The sequence below is a fragment of the Stegastes partitus genome, unplaced genomic scaffold (genome assembly GCF_000690725.1).
Source record: "Stegastes partitus isolate 25-593 unplaced genomic scaffold, Stegastes_partitus-1.0.2 Scaffold212, whole genome shotgun sequence".
In the NCBI taxonomy this organism is placed as follows: Eukaryota; Metazoa; Chordata; class Actinopteri; family Pomacentridae; genus Stegastes; species Stegastes partitus.
In genome coordinates, this window is record NW_007577943.1 from 34781 (window position 1) to 48892 (window position 14112).

At 40.5% G+C, this 14112-nt stretch overlaps 1 protein-coding gene across 1 annotated transcript in view; it reads right to left on the bottom strand.

The window, feature by feature from the left end:
- The window catches only part of tmcc3 (transmembrane and coiled-coil domain family 3), a 37552-nt gene extending 23971 nt beyond the window's left edge, over positions 1-13581 (bottom strand). Inside the window, exon 1 of the mRNA XM_008280855.1 lies at positions 13352-13581. Within this exon, the coding sequence (XP_008279077.1) occupies positions 13352-13354 (3 nt within the window). The 5' untranslated portion in view covers positions 13355-13581. The remainder of the gene's footprint in view (positions 1-13351) is intronic.
- Between the last annotated feature and the right edge of the window lie 531 nt (positions 13582-14112).

Sequence of the window (14112 nt, forward strand, 5' to 3'; positions counted from 1 at the left end):
CAATCCATTATGTGCTTCTAATCATTCAATCCACATTTTGTAAAAGCTCCTTTTGTTCTTGTTGCAGAGAGGATGCTGCTACTCGTCTCTCTGCCAGTCCTCTCCTGCAGCAAGAGAAGGATAAGAGCCGACAACAGTCTTTCATAACACAAACTATGCATTTTAAAGCATGAAAATGAAGCTATCGAAGCAGAACAGCGCACACGATTTGTTTTGAAATGAGACCGGATGGTGCACAATGTTAAATGCAGTGTGTAGCTGCCAATCTTTTCAGTAATCTGGTCTTATGTGTGTGTGGTAATTACGCTAATGTGTCTTAGTGAATGGTGCAAATGATGTTTGATAATAATGTGCTATATTTAGAGAGGAACATTAAAGTTCACTTTATGTTGCATACAGTTGATTAAGAACATTTCCTTAATTCAACGGATCATTTAAGCTCAGCAGTGTCTTACTCAATACACTTTTGTAGAACAACAAGGAGGCCTTTAATGTGCATTTTCAGCCAAACAGAGAAAAGAGCAGCACTAGGAGGTGATGCACATCGTGAGGTGATTACAACCACTAAAATGCTCTGCTATTAGCACTGGAGGGAAACTAGAAATGCAGCGAATCAATAAATCTCAGCACCGCAGTGAGAACGAGAGTTGTGGATAAATATCGAGCTAAAACTCAATGAACTGTTGGCACTTCATTTACGACCACTGCAGCTCAGCATCAACTAATGATTTTGTAATGCAGCAACTACACATACACACAAATGTTTAAAACTGAGAACACAATGTACTACACAGTCTGAGGAGGAGTTCACCAGTGTGTGAGAATGGCTCAGCACAATCTGTATAGTTGCTTTACATGCCCACATACAGTTTGGGACTCAGTAAAAAAAAAAAAAAAAGTTGTAATCCCCCCTCTTCTCTCTCCTCTCCTCTTGTAATCTGAGATTTTAATCTCTGCTTTCCAGAGCAAAGATTACCCAGCAGGCCTTGCTCTCAGTCAAACAGTGGCCTAAAATACTGAGCAGGAAAAAAAAGCTGGGTGAGGATACAGATGTGTGAGGTTGTAATCTTGAGAAAAAGACAGAAATAGTAAAAAGGATTTAAAGGGTGTGGAAGAGGAAGTGATGGAGACAGAAAGTGGCAGAAAAGAAGGGAGTGTAAAAGAGAGAAAGTCCAGCTAAAACAAGCTAAGGTCACTGTTTGAACTCCACAGGTTGATCGTTAGAATCGGATTAGAGCTTCAAAAGCGAGTATTCACAAGTTAAGGTCAGAGTTCATATTGTGGCCTTTAAGGGAATATTCGCCCGATTTTAAATTTTAATCATAATGTACAAGGCACAGAGGTGGCCTGTCCACTGTATTCACAGCGCTCTCTGAGTCACTAGTATCAGACTAGTCCACACATCGATTAACCATACAGACATATATACTGAATGAATTATCTTAAAACCTTTCCCTCCTGGGGATATAGAGGAACATGAGCTGGGTGATGTAGCTGATTCATTTATCAAGATTTCAGTTCTAGCAATAATTATTTAGAATTTTTAAAGACCTATTTTTTATTGAAGACCAGAAGAAAAAAAGATTCATTTACAATTAATCTACTTCATAGTATTAAATAATTATCCTACACATTAAATAAAGAAAGCAAGAAAAACCTGGAGGCACACAGAGGGCAACCAAGGCAAGGCAGGTTTATTTGTATAGCACAACTCGTACCCAAGGTAATTCAAAGTGCTTCACACAAAAGTATAAGAAGACAAATCAGTCCACAGAACATAAACGCAATTATTAATTATTACTTTAAAAGCAAAGCTGTCTCACATCTTCTGAAATCCAGTTCCAGATTTTAGCTGCATAAAACTGGAACATAGCCTCACTGTGTCTAGTCCTGACTCTGGGCACCAGCAGGAGACCTGTCCCTGAGGTTCTCAGAGTCCGACATGGTTCATATGGCACTAACGTGTCAGAGATGTGCTTTGGTGCTAGAACATGAAGAGACTTGTACACAAGCAAAGCTGTTATAAAGTCAATTCTCTGAACAGGAAGCCAGTGCAGAGACTTGAGCACTGGACTAATATAATCGTACTTCCTGGTTCTAGTCAGGACTCGAGCAGCGTTCTGGATAAACTGCAGCTCGTTTAGAGAGGCCAGCGAGCAGGCCGTTACAGTAGTCTAACCTGCTGGAGACAAATGCATGGATTCGTCTCTCTAAGTCTGGCTCAGACACTATACCTTTGATTTTGGTAATGTTTTTAGATGATTAAAAAGCTGCTGATGTTACTGACTTAATGTGGCTGTTAAAGCTCAGGTCTGAGTCCATTATTACCCCTAGATTTCTAACCTGACTTTAAGGTTTTAGAGCGAGAGTCTCAAGGTGACTGATAACACCTTTCTGGAGTCCAATAGATAGACTGTTTATGAGCCAGCTATCAAATACTTAATTGAACAATTTTCGTATTGCTGGTGATAAAGTGCTATCACTGGTAAATATTGCTATTGTTTTATTGCCCAACACTGCCAACAAACCGTAAATTCTATCATGCAGACCCAATAGCATCTAACCAGTACTCACAATATATTATATGAAATATTCAACAACTCTATTTAAATAGATAGATAAAGTAATCTGAATACAAAATAAACATGAAACAGTAACTGAATATCCAGCTATGAAATGTACTAAATTCTGAATGTTGCACTTTTAATACCACTTAAAACAATAGAGCATTGTGCTGGAAAACCATCCACATGAGTTCCTCTCTATTGCAGTATAACTGTGCTCTTATCTATTACAATGTTTTACAATGTCATGCTTTTACCCTCCTTTTCCTTCTATCAGCGAATGGAAGGAACTACCCCTCTCGGCTCTGACTCAACATGTCTAGATATCCCATGACTGGGAAGACAGATTCTTCAGTGACATTAAGGTTTGTTTTCTTCTCTCTGCCTGAAGGCGTCACAGAAAGCTAACGCCCATTTCTGACATACTGCAAGTAAGTGAACTGGAGGTCACAGTAGAAGAAGGTGCTCTTTATGCTTTTCTTCAGCTTTCCAACTGAAGATGAGGAAGTGACCCAGTTATACATAACCAGTAGTTTTTGTTGAAACAGATTTACAGAGGTGCTGATTCAACTTGCAGCTATTTTAGAGGCTTTAGTTTGTGCTGCTGTTCAATTGTGTTGCATTTATATCAATTAGGGCACATTATATGAACACCAGCTCTACAAAATACCGTCTACAAAATGACCATGAAGTTGCATCAAGCTGAGTCAATTTATCATCAAATTGTTGAGGCAGCATTTGTTTTAGCTTGGTAGACCTATTAAAGTGTCAGTAAGTAATATCATTCTAGAAACAAATGTCAAACAGCTCAGTTGTTCAATAACATGACAAGTTTAAAATTAATATTTCAACCAAAGGCAAGAATTGAGTCACACGGTGCATAAAGAGAGAAGCAAGGCAGCCACTCTACTCGTTTTAGTGGGTGACGCACACTGTCGGTCGGGCTGATTATTTTTTCATGCCACTCCACAGTTCAGTCTGACCACTATGTTTTAAGAACAGCTTCAAGTCTCCTTTTTCAGTGAAACACAAGTGAACAAGAGGGGGGAAAATGAAAGAGCAGGGTTTTTGCCTCCCAGTGACCCTGCAGCATCACAGCTCGGTGAGATGATGAAGCTCATTATTAACTAGAACACACGTCGCTATGAAAATCATTTTTTGTTGAAGCTTTGTTGAATTTGAATTCTGAAGTTGTGACACCACATGAAAGGTTTTTCATCTGCAAGATAAAAGAAACAAAAATAAAGCTGTGTTCCAGTTCTGCATACTTTCCCCACTCAGCATACTCAAATCTATGTCTACCATTTTAAGTTAGGATTAGGGCTGGACCCAAATATCCAAATATTCGGTCATTGTGCTGGTATCTGGATAGCAATTTAGATTATTAAAATCCTCATCGGACCAAATATTCAGATATTCGTCATTAAATGGGCCGAGGCTAAATAAGACGCTAAACATTTTTGGCCGCTGATAGATGTAGCTCATAGACATGATGTAACAGTTGTTTGAACTTTGGAGTTGTCATTTTGTGATTCCAAAAAAAGCATTAAGTCTTCAGTATTATAACATGGAAAACCTGCATTTTAATTTAACCAGGTATTCTGTATCTTTAATACAAACTTACCAAACAGAAAAGCTGGAAAAATCTGTTGCAATTTCAGCAAGTTATGTGTATTTTCATTTTGCAAAAACCACCTATCCAGACATACATAAATGTATTGGAAGGCAACGCTTTTCCCGACAACAATATGGCAGTCACACTGGCACAATCTTGTAATGATCAGCAGCAGCCAACAAAGCATCCACATGAATATATCAGAGCTGCACGAGTCATCAAATATGAATCTGGATCATAATTTTGGCCTCCTCAATTAAATAAATATGATCAGGTGCAATGTTAATGTTTAAAACATATCTTTAAAAAAAGATTCACCAGGTGCTTCCTAAACAAGCTACCATGAAGTGATCAAGGTGTTTGGTTTCACTTTTGGGGAGTCACCGCATGCGTAAACACAGCAAATTTTTCCTAGATGTTGTGGCTGCAGTCCAGAGTAGAGTGATATACAGCAAAGAGCAGACGGGCAAAACAAAGATCAAACGTCTGACACAGAACATAAAGAATGAGTCCCTCAAAACAGATCATCTGTTGTTTCAAAGTGTTTTGGATTTAGGGCAAGTAATGGTAAGGAATCAAATGCAAAGAATGCATCAAGACTTGTTAAATGTTGAACCACTGGAAAAAGATGACAAACTGCAGCGCAATGAATACTGAAGAAAAAAAACATTTCCTCACCAAATAACTACTACTACTAACAATAATAGGAGAAACATAACAGAACATAACGTAATATGTGTGGAATACAAAGGCAGCCAAATTCCATGCAGAAAGCACAATGGTATGATTTCCATTGTGTGATGTTTAAAAACCACTTCTTGGAAATCCAGATGTTCCCAGTCATGATTCCTTAATATTCAAGAAAATCTGGGTCACTGAGACTCACTATAAGGAGCTCATGCAGACACACAAGCTGTACAATCCATTCTGTATTTACACGCCAAATATAACAGGAAAGCTGCACTCCACGCCTCTAAAGAGAGACATTTCTGGAAGCCTAGTTCAGAATACAACACTGTTCTCCACTTAAAACACACACACAGTGACGCACTAGCATACTTACTAGATCCGAGCACACTGAAATGCTGGCACTAGTACAAGCCGGGGAGATTGTGTTACGACTCATAGTAACTTTGAAATGTGTCCACGCAGTCTGACCGAGTTAACACGCAACCACATGCAAACTCCCCCCCCTGTGAATTACATAACAATGACTGGCAGGTGTGCCAGTTGAGCGCTATTCAATCAGACTGCACTGAAACATCTATGACTTCATTTACACACAGTGCATTACACGGCATGTGTTTGAGCAGAGCTGCGACTAACAGATTGTTTTCATTATCTTTTGCCGCATAGTCCAAGTGCAATCGCCATTTTAACCCCTAAAACTGATCCAGAAATCTTACTCCACAGTTTTTCCGTCACATTTTAATGTTTTATGGCTTGTTTTAGGTATTTTATCTGCCTAATTTTCCTATTAAATTTGTTACAAGCTCACATGTTGCTCTGTTATGATGAGCCTGCAGCAACTTTCCACTGCTGGAAAACTACCTTTTATTTAATAGAATGTCAGAAAATAGTTCAAATGTAAAGCTGACATGATTCTTTACCTGTCACTGAAAAAAAATTAATAATCTGCAGCAATACTAGGGATTAATTGTTTTTTTTTTAAACAAATATACCAGAAAAATAAATCTACTTCTAACTTATCTTAACTTATAAATATATCTGGTATTGGGACTGTTGGTCACAACAAAACAAACAAAGTTATTCTACAGTAATTTCCATAAAGCTGTTTGTCTGACAGCAGAATCAGACCCATAGAACACTATTGATCCCAAGAGGTGCAATTCATTTGCAGCTTACCCAGCCCATACACAGAGAGTTAAAGACTTACAGGCATATAGTTGTATGTCAAAGGCAGGAGATCAACAGATATGGGTCAGTAGGAGGGAGAAACAAGCAGCAATTAATGAAACATAATCCAATAGTTCATATAAATAATAGCGTATGTAAATAAATAAATAACAGGGTTCAAATGAACAGAACTGTCAATTAAAATGACAGACAGCATTAAACAGCCTGTCAGCAGAAGGAGTGATGGACTTGGAGTAGTAGCATGATCTCCTGTGGGGCACATTAAGCAGCAGCCTGAGGGCATCACTGTGAAATAATCCACAGTTGCAGAGTAGAAACATGAGCTGAGTCACATATTATAGCAAATAATGATTTTAACTATTAGCAAATCAGTTGATACTTTGCCATTGCAGTTTCACAGAGCCTAAATTGTATCCAGCTGGCATTAAAAAAAAACCCAAATATACATTTTTTCTAATGATATAAACAGACAAAGCAGCAAATGATGAATTAGTGAATGAATCGTTATGTGTTCGTCTATCTGTAGGTTTCAGATGAGTGGACTGTAATGCTTGTGTAGGAACGACGCTGTTAATTTTGAGTGGCTGGAAAATAAAATGCTAGATTGGTTGAACCAAATTTAGCCAGCTAGCTAAAAACATGTGCTCACAGAGTGTAAAAACTGGCAGTGAATCAGCTTTATATGATATGACTACAGGGGAAAAGAGCTGTGTGTGTGTGTGTTAGCCCAACACAGGATCTCTTTGATGGGCGCAGCATTTGTGTGTTGCTTAATCCGCACCGTGTTACTCACACACCCAGCATCACTGCTGGTGTGTGTCAATTCACTGTCAGCTTAGCCCACTCAATCCCTAATCCAAAGCACAGAGAGGAAGACAGAGAGAGAGGCAGGCGGATAAACCTGTGTACCTCTGTGTACCTACATGTGAAATGTCTCAATAATTTACATTTCACAGACCGCCTCTCTTGTTCACTGCTTCCTCCTCTCTTGCTCACATGCTCCCTCATCTTAATAAGTTTAAGCGTCATTTATTCCAGGATATGGCACAGAGAGGGAAACAGATTCCATCGGTTGCCCTGACAACAGACGCGATTGAGTAGAGCCGGGCTCGCACCTCGCCGTAATCACCAATGAAGCGAGTCGAAGGCGAGGACCATCAGTCAGCTCCCATTCAACTACTCCTCTTTTTTCTTCTCTCTCAATGGCCAAACAAAGGCCACAGCTCAGCTCATCACTGTGATTTGTGGTGCTGATGGGCACTTTGTGTGTGTTTGTTGGCCATAAAACGAGGCCTGCTGCAAAACTGGTCTCCTGTATAATACAGAAGTAGAGCAAAACAACTCGCTCTGACTGAACCTGTTGCATTTAATCAACTACTGTATTGCTTCAGGCAAAGTCCATGAATAATGAATTTTCTATCCATCGAGTGTCTCTTGTTCATGTGAGGAACATTTTGATTATTTAAAAAAATGCAACATCTTACTTCTAAACAGAAACGTAAGCTGCAGCTGAGGATTGTTTCCTCTTTGATTATCATGCTGTTGATCTTCTCAGTTGAACTAAAATTGATGTCTTCATGCTGCTCGTTATGTCCGACTAAAATCAGTTTATTATGACACTAGACAACAAGAAAAGCTCTCAACTGAGACGCTGGAACTGAGACAACTTTTGAAACCCAGCAATTCAGTGAAATTTTGCAGCATTTTTGATTTTTCATGAATTGATGAACACTGTGTGGATAAAATGCTGGAATACAATGAAAGTGCCCTGTACAAAGTCCCCCAGACCAACGAGATATCTTCAAATGTTTTTACTGACCAGCGGTCCAAAAAATCCCCCAGGATTTAGTTCATATCCATTATGACACAGAACAGAATAAAATCCTCACATCTGAGAAACAGGAATCGGCAAAGGTTTGGCTTCTTTGTCTGCGGCTTAATTTTCGATTATCGCTGGCCACAGTCGACCACAAAGAGATTTCAGAGTCAAACAGCTCTTGCTATGATTTCAAACAAAGAAATAAGAAAGCAATTTGTTAGGGCTAACCCAATATGTGAATTCTTTCTCGAATGTGTCTGGTAGCACCTGGAAGTTTTCAAAAGATGAAGTGTGCTGTCGTTCCTCCTTTTGTTCTGTGGTTGTGTCAGCCGTCTGTTACAGAGCTGAGACCTCAGAGCTGACAGTGACTGTTTCATATCCTCACAACTGACTCATTTGTGGACCCCTTTCTGATTATTCCAATAATTACTTAGCCTGAAACACAGTCGTGACTTGATTATCTGACCCTTAACAATCAGAAAACCTTGCTATCCAACAGGTTTTTAGTAAAAACAAATGAATCCCATTAAAAATAGCCTTAACATACTGACAGCCTTGGATTCCGACTCTGGCATGATATTTTATGTCACAAATAAGGATAACGGCGTATTATCTGACTGAACAATCCGACAGATTGGCTACGTTCAGACTGCAGGACTTAATGCTCAATTTGGATTTTTTGTGAAATATGATTTTTTGCGAGTTCGTTCACATTTCCAATTAAATGCGACTTGTATGTGATCTGCTGTGTGAACTTCATGCGACCCAGAAGTGTCCCACGTGTGCAGGACACGACGACGTCACACGCAGCGAGCGTGCTCAGTGTTTACGCAAGTAAACACGGATGATAACGGTGGAGTGTATCTGTCACTCCCCCGCCGCCGAAAACAGAAACAAGGAGCTTATCTACACGGAACTGGACAGTGTTTGCTAGTTTTGCTTGAAAAATTATCAGCAAAAGTTCTGATAATCAGTTTCAAAAGCTATGTTTGCCAGGAAACTGATGTGGAAGCCTCTCAGATATTAAGGGTTACTGCTTTTGTTTGTTTTATATGATTTTGGACTGTTAGCTGGAGCTTTAAAGATGTGACCCAACTGTGGAAACCAACCATGTACATATTTGTAACCATTTTCTGACATTTTTTAAGCCAAACCAGAAGATTGCTCAACAGTAGGCCAAACTAATTGCTAACAGGTGTAGTTACTAGTTGCAGAGTGAAATGGATTTCTGTCTGTCAACTTCAGTCCCTAATGCAAGACACATGTTGTTCATAAATTACAATAAATAACGAGCAATAGCAAGAAATAGCCACAAGATGTAACTCTGACCAAAAGTAATCAGAGAGTATAAAAATGTGTTGAAAACTTGCACAGAAAGATCCTAAATCAGCAGAGAAGTGCAGAGTCAGATTATCCTCTTTTCTTGGGAGCCTGACAATCCGGTGCTGAGGGGCTCATAAAAGTGTGTTCACGGTGCAGTTCTCAGCCAAAACAAATGACAAGCATTAACGAACCTGATGTGACTGATGGCAGAAGCGTGCTATTTTTAGTGATAGTAAAATAAATTCCTGTTGCGCTGTGCCAAGAAAGTGGAACTAGACCTTGGGAAAGACAATCTCCTTTTCACTGACACAAGAAGGAAAGTCTCTGCTGCCCAGAGGGAATACCGTGAGGAGCTCAGAGGAGGAAACACACCCCCATCCCTTTCCTCTGAATCAAAAACACACACAAGTCCAGTTCATAGAGGACAACATCTTCCTCTTTGAAAGTGATCTGTGACAGCAAGAAGAAAGGTAACCTGATGCACCAATTATACACCCCTTGCACACACACACGGCCTAGGCTTATGTAAATAAACGCACGCAAGAGCCAGCTGACCTTTAAGAACCGACCGTATTGATATTTCCAAGTCAACAGCAGTCCTTCCACCCGTCTGGACAAATCAATTTCCTCGATGATATCAGTTGCTTTCTCTTTTTAATCATCGAGGAGATGAGTTCTCCATATCTCCTGCATATGCCAAATCTCTGCAGCTGCTGATGTGGGTCCTTCAGAGGACCCCTCTGAACTGAGCAGAGATGCTGAGGAAATGCCAAATGCGTGAGTGTACATTATGTATCGTGTTTCTCCCTCCTTGCTGCAACCTCGGAAAAAGGCACAAAATATAAGCCACTGGCTCAAACAAGAACATGTTCTCAGGAAATTACATCCGAAAAGGTAGGAGTTTTATCTCATGGAGGACTAGACATTTACATATCTGATACGCTTTCAAAGCAGAGAGTGTTGCACGATGGGAGGTTTGTAGCATTAAATCAGTTTGTAGTGCATCTTTCAGGACATTTTCAAAGCTAGATTCTGTTTGCTCTCCTCCAGTTCAGTGGATGAGCTGGTAAATTGGTTTTCTTTTCTTATCGGTTTGCCTTCCTTTCATAGAAAAAGTTAAAGAGAACCACAACACAAACTTAAAAGCACAGTTGTTGGTTAGATGCTTTCGGGGAAATAAACACAGGAATAAGGCCCTATTCATATCAATATTTTGAAGGAAACACACTTTGTCAGTAGTCCCAGTCAAACCACAATTTATTCTCTGGCTACTCGCAAGCAACAGCTGATTTTGCTTATTCACAGGATCACAGCATGCAAGGCGTGCTCAGTTACAGCAGTCATTTGCACAAACTTGGAGAGTACACCTTGTAATCTGAACAGACCGAGGCTCGATCACGTTCCTTCCACAAACAAACTGTTCCATATTTCGTTTGCTATCAGACCAAGACCACTTCTCCTAAAGAGTGCTATGTTCTTCCCAAACAAATGATACCACAGTGAGTCAGAATCAGGCAGGTTGAGCCGCACAGGTTTGAAAACGCCCTTAGAATTAGTCATTACACTGTTTTAGGTGCTGTTAGAGGCATTTAGAGAGTCTTATTTGTCTAAGCTGTGGCTGCTTTTGTCATTGTTTAACTGAGTATTTTCCCCCCTTGTTTATAATTAACACACTGTTGCAACAAAAGCAAAGTTTAGAGTCTGCACGTGCTGCTTGTGTAATTCAGGTTGAGCAAATGTGAGAAAAATATTCAATTTTTCAAAATAATAGCCTTTAATCAGTGTTAAAAAGTGATAGTTGCTAACCCATTTTGATTCATTTCATCTAATTTGTGCTGCTTGTTTAACATCTGAAGTGACTCCTACAGACAATGAAACAAAATTGGGATAATTTGCAGCAGCTGCAAACTCATCCAATCATTCTGCCAATTACTCTTCAGTTTTTGGTCTTTTAAATATAAATATGAAAAATGCAGTTCCAAGCCATTTCCTAAAACCTAATTTGGCAAGTTCCAGTTATTTTTGTTTTGTTTAACAAGCAGTCTAAAACTCAAAGATATTCAAGTGTTTTGTTTTTTTTTTATCATACATGACACAACAAAGTAGAGATTCTTCTCCTGATTACATTTCTGAGGCCCGACTGATCCATTAATCGACCGATTCGGCACGCTAATTTGTTTGGTTCCTCAACTGAGCTGCTGCCTGACTCAACAAGATCAGGCCAGATGAGCTGAGAATCACTGGTTACCAAAATAACACAGTGACTGGAAGAAAGGTGTTTCTGTGGAAATGGTTTTGTGCACACTACAGTGTTTCACCCAGCTTGAGCCAATAGATCCTGCCCCCGCCCATCCCCTCCTCTACACTCACTCGACTCTCGGGCTACTGTGGTTGAGGAAAGTGGACGACTACTGCAATAACCTGCTGAGGCTCCCTCGGGTAAGGCTTCATCCTGCACAAACTGAGCTGCTCAGAAGTAAACTAAACATGTACTGGACCGCTCCCAGGTGAGAATAAGAGGCATCGCTGGAAAGATGCTTAGTCGACCACGAGCATCCCTTGTGTGCTGTCCAATAAAGGTTAAAAAGGTGAGGAATGGTCTGCAGCAGGTCACTGAAAAGCTCATAAAAGGTGTCATCAGCTGAAAAATGGCTCTGCGTGTTCTCTTGTACACCTGAGTGTATGGATGCTGAGCGGACAGCAGGACACTACCGCAAAAACATGGTTCGCAGTTGTGTATGTGGGTGTGAGCTGGCAAAAAAAATCCTTGTTTCCATCTCTGAAGGGATGATGGCTCTTTTTACAATTAGATTCAAATTGAGTGAAACTGGAGAAGAACACTGTGATCTTAAAGAAATTTTGCAGGAGCTCTAAAGTGGCTCAACACCTGTGAAGCGCAGGGCAGCACCAAAGCGCACCCACTCCTCTTTTGAAAGCTGTCACATAACTCGTAGCCGATAAGTCATCTTGATAGTTCTGTACGGGGCCTCACAAACTGGGTCAAAGAAGAATCTGTTTTTCTGTCATAACACGTCACGCTATTCAACCTTAAGGAGAAGCAGCGTACTGACACAAGCATGTCACCTCAGCATGTGTGGCATTCATGTAGCAGGAAGGCACAGGCTGCGTGACCATTTGCCCTTCTCCGACAAGGAGCTCTGTGATATAGGAGCGTCAGCACAACTGGGGAAAAACAACAATCTCTCTGGCTCTGTCTTCACGCCCACGTCTGTGTCATGTTGATATGTATACCAGCAAAAATATTCACCTGAAATCAAAGAAACACCTGCAGACAAACTGGATAAACCCGCTCCACTGCTGGCTTTGCCTGTGGGTGCGTATACAGTAATGCTTTGCAAACAGTGCACATGATGTCTACATCATAAGAAGTCAACATAATAAAAGGTCGTCTGAGCACAGTGTCAGAATGACAGACAACATGATGACAAGTTTACTGTCTGCTCACCAGCTGAGGATCTGGAAGAAGCTCCTTCTCCATCAAATCCATCACAGAACCTGACAGTTTAACGATGCCTTATATATAAGTGTAGATACAAACATAAAGTTAGAGCTGCATCAGCTTAAATAGTATGAGATCAACAAAATGGGAAATATCTGAGAAAGTGCAGTGATTTAGGATGTGTGCCGAATTACAGAAAGCCTCCTTAAGATTCACGATGAGCCTGTAAAACATTGTGCTTGAGTCAATGTGCACGTTTACCGACAAGCAGAGAATAATTTAGGATTTCCTAAATGAAGTCTGACATGATCTCCTCGCACAATGAAACCAGACGTGTCGGGACTAGTCGGCAGAAAGCGGAGTGACAGCTGTTCAAGGTTGGTCAAAAAGCTGCTTGGAAAAGAGGAAAAAACTCCACTTATACTTTAATAACACAACCCGACGGTTTGCTAGTTTTACAGACGAGCGTATTGTAGAATAACTTCGACATGTTTGCGAAACTGGACGTTTTTCCAACTAGTTCACAGCAGTCCGACGTGGCCAAAAATTACACAACGTCAAAATAATGTATAGAAATGGAGAGGTGGTGGATTTTAACACCGACAGCTAGATGTTTGTCTCTCTTGGGTGATGTTGTGGAGGTAGTTAGCGAACGGTAGGTAACTTCAAATGAGTAGAAAATGTATATTTACCATATTACCGCCGCTGATGGAACTGTGTCCCTACTTGTGATAAACTTTTCTCCACAGCAGCACGACCAGCTCCGGACATAATCTGCGGACTCAAACTGGATCTCCCGCCTCGTCGTCGTCCAGAGTTACACTGACCGTGGACATCCTCCGGGGAACACATGCCATCACAGCTCCCACTCACCGCCGCTGCCGCTGCTGGACACCCGACCAACGGCGGCTACGCTATGGTTCCTCTCCCAGCCAGCCAGCCAGCCAGCCACGGTAATCCTCCTAAACCCCGCCAGCCAGGGAAGCACAATGTGTATGTCTTTACGCCCCGCCCAGTGCTTCACACCGAGGGAGGGGCTGCGGGGCATATCAAATACACCCACAGTAATTAATTCATAACGACAGCATGTGGAGCTCTCAGGTCCACCACCTGTTTGACTCTTTACTCAAGTGTCCAGGTAAACGCAAACATCGAGATAAGGGACAGTTCACATCAGGCATTTGAAAGTACTATTTTTGTATAATAAAGTGTGTTTCATGTTCCTTTCTCGCAAAAAAGTTACAAAAAATAAAATCTCAAAACCTGATCAACCCTTTCGCCAATCATTGTAAAAAAGTAGGAGCTCTGAGTATAGAAATATTTATTTTAAAGATCCCCTTAAGTGAAAATCTAATTTGTTACATTGCACAAAAAAGAAACAACAGCAACTGGGGAACCAAAGGAATACTGTAAAATAACAAAAAATAAGTACCTCATAAAAATACAGCAATAG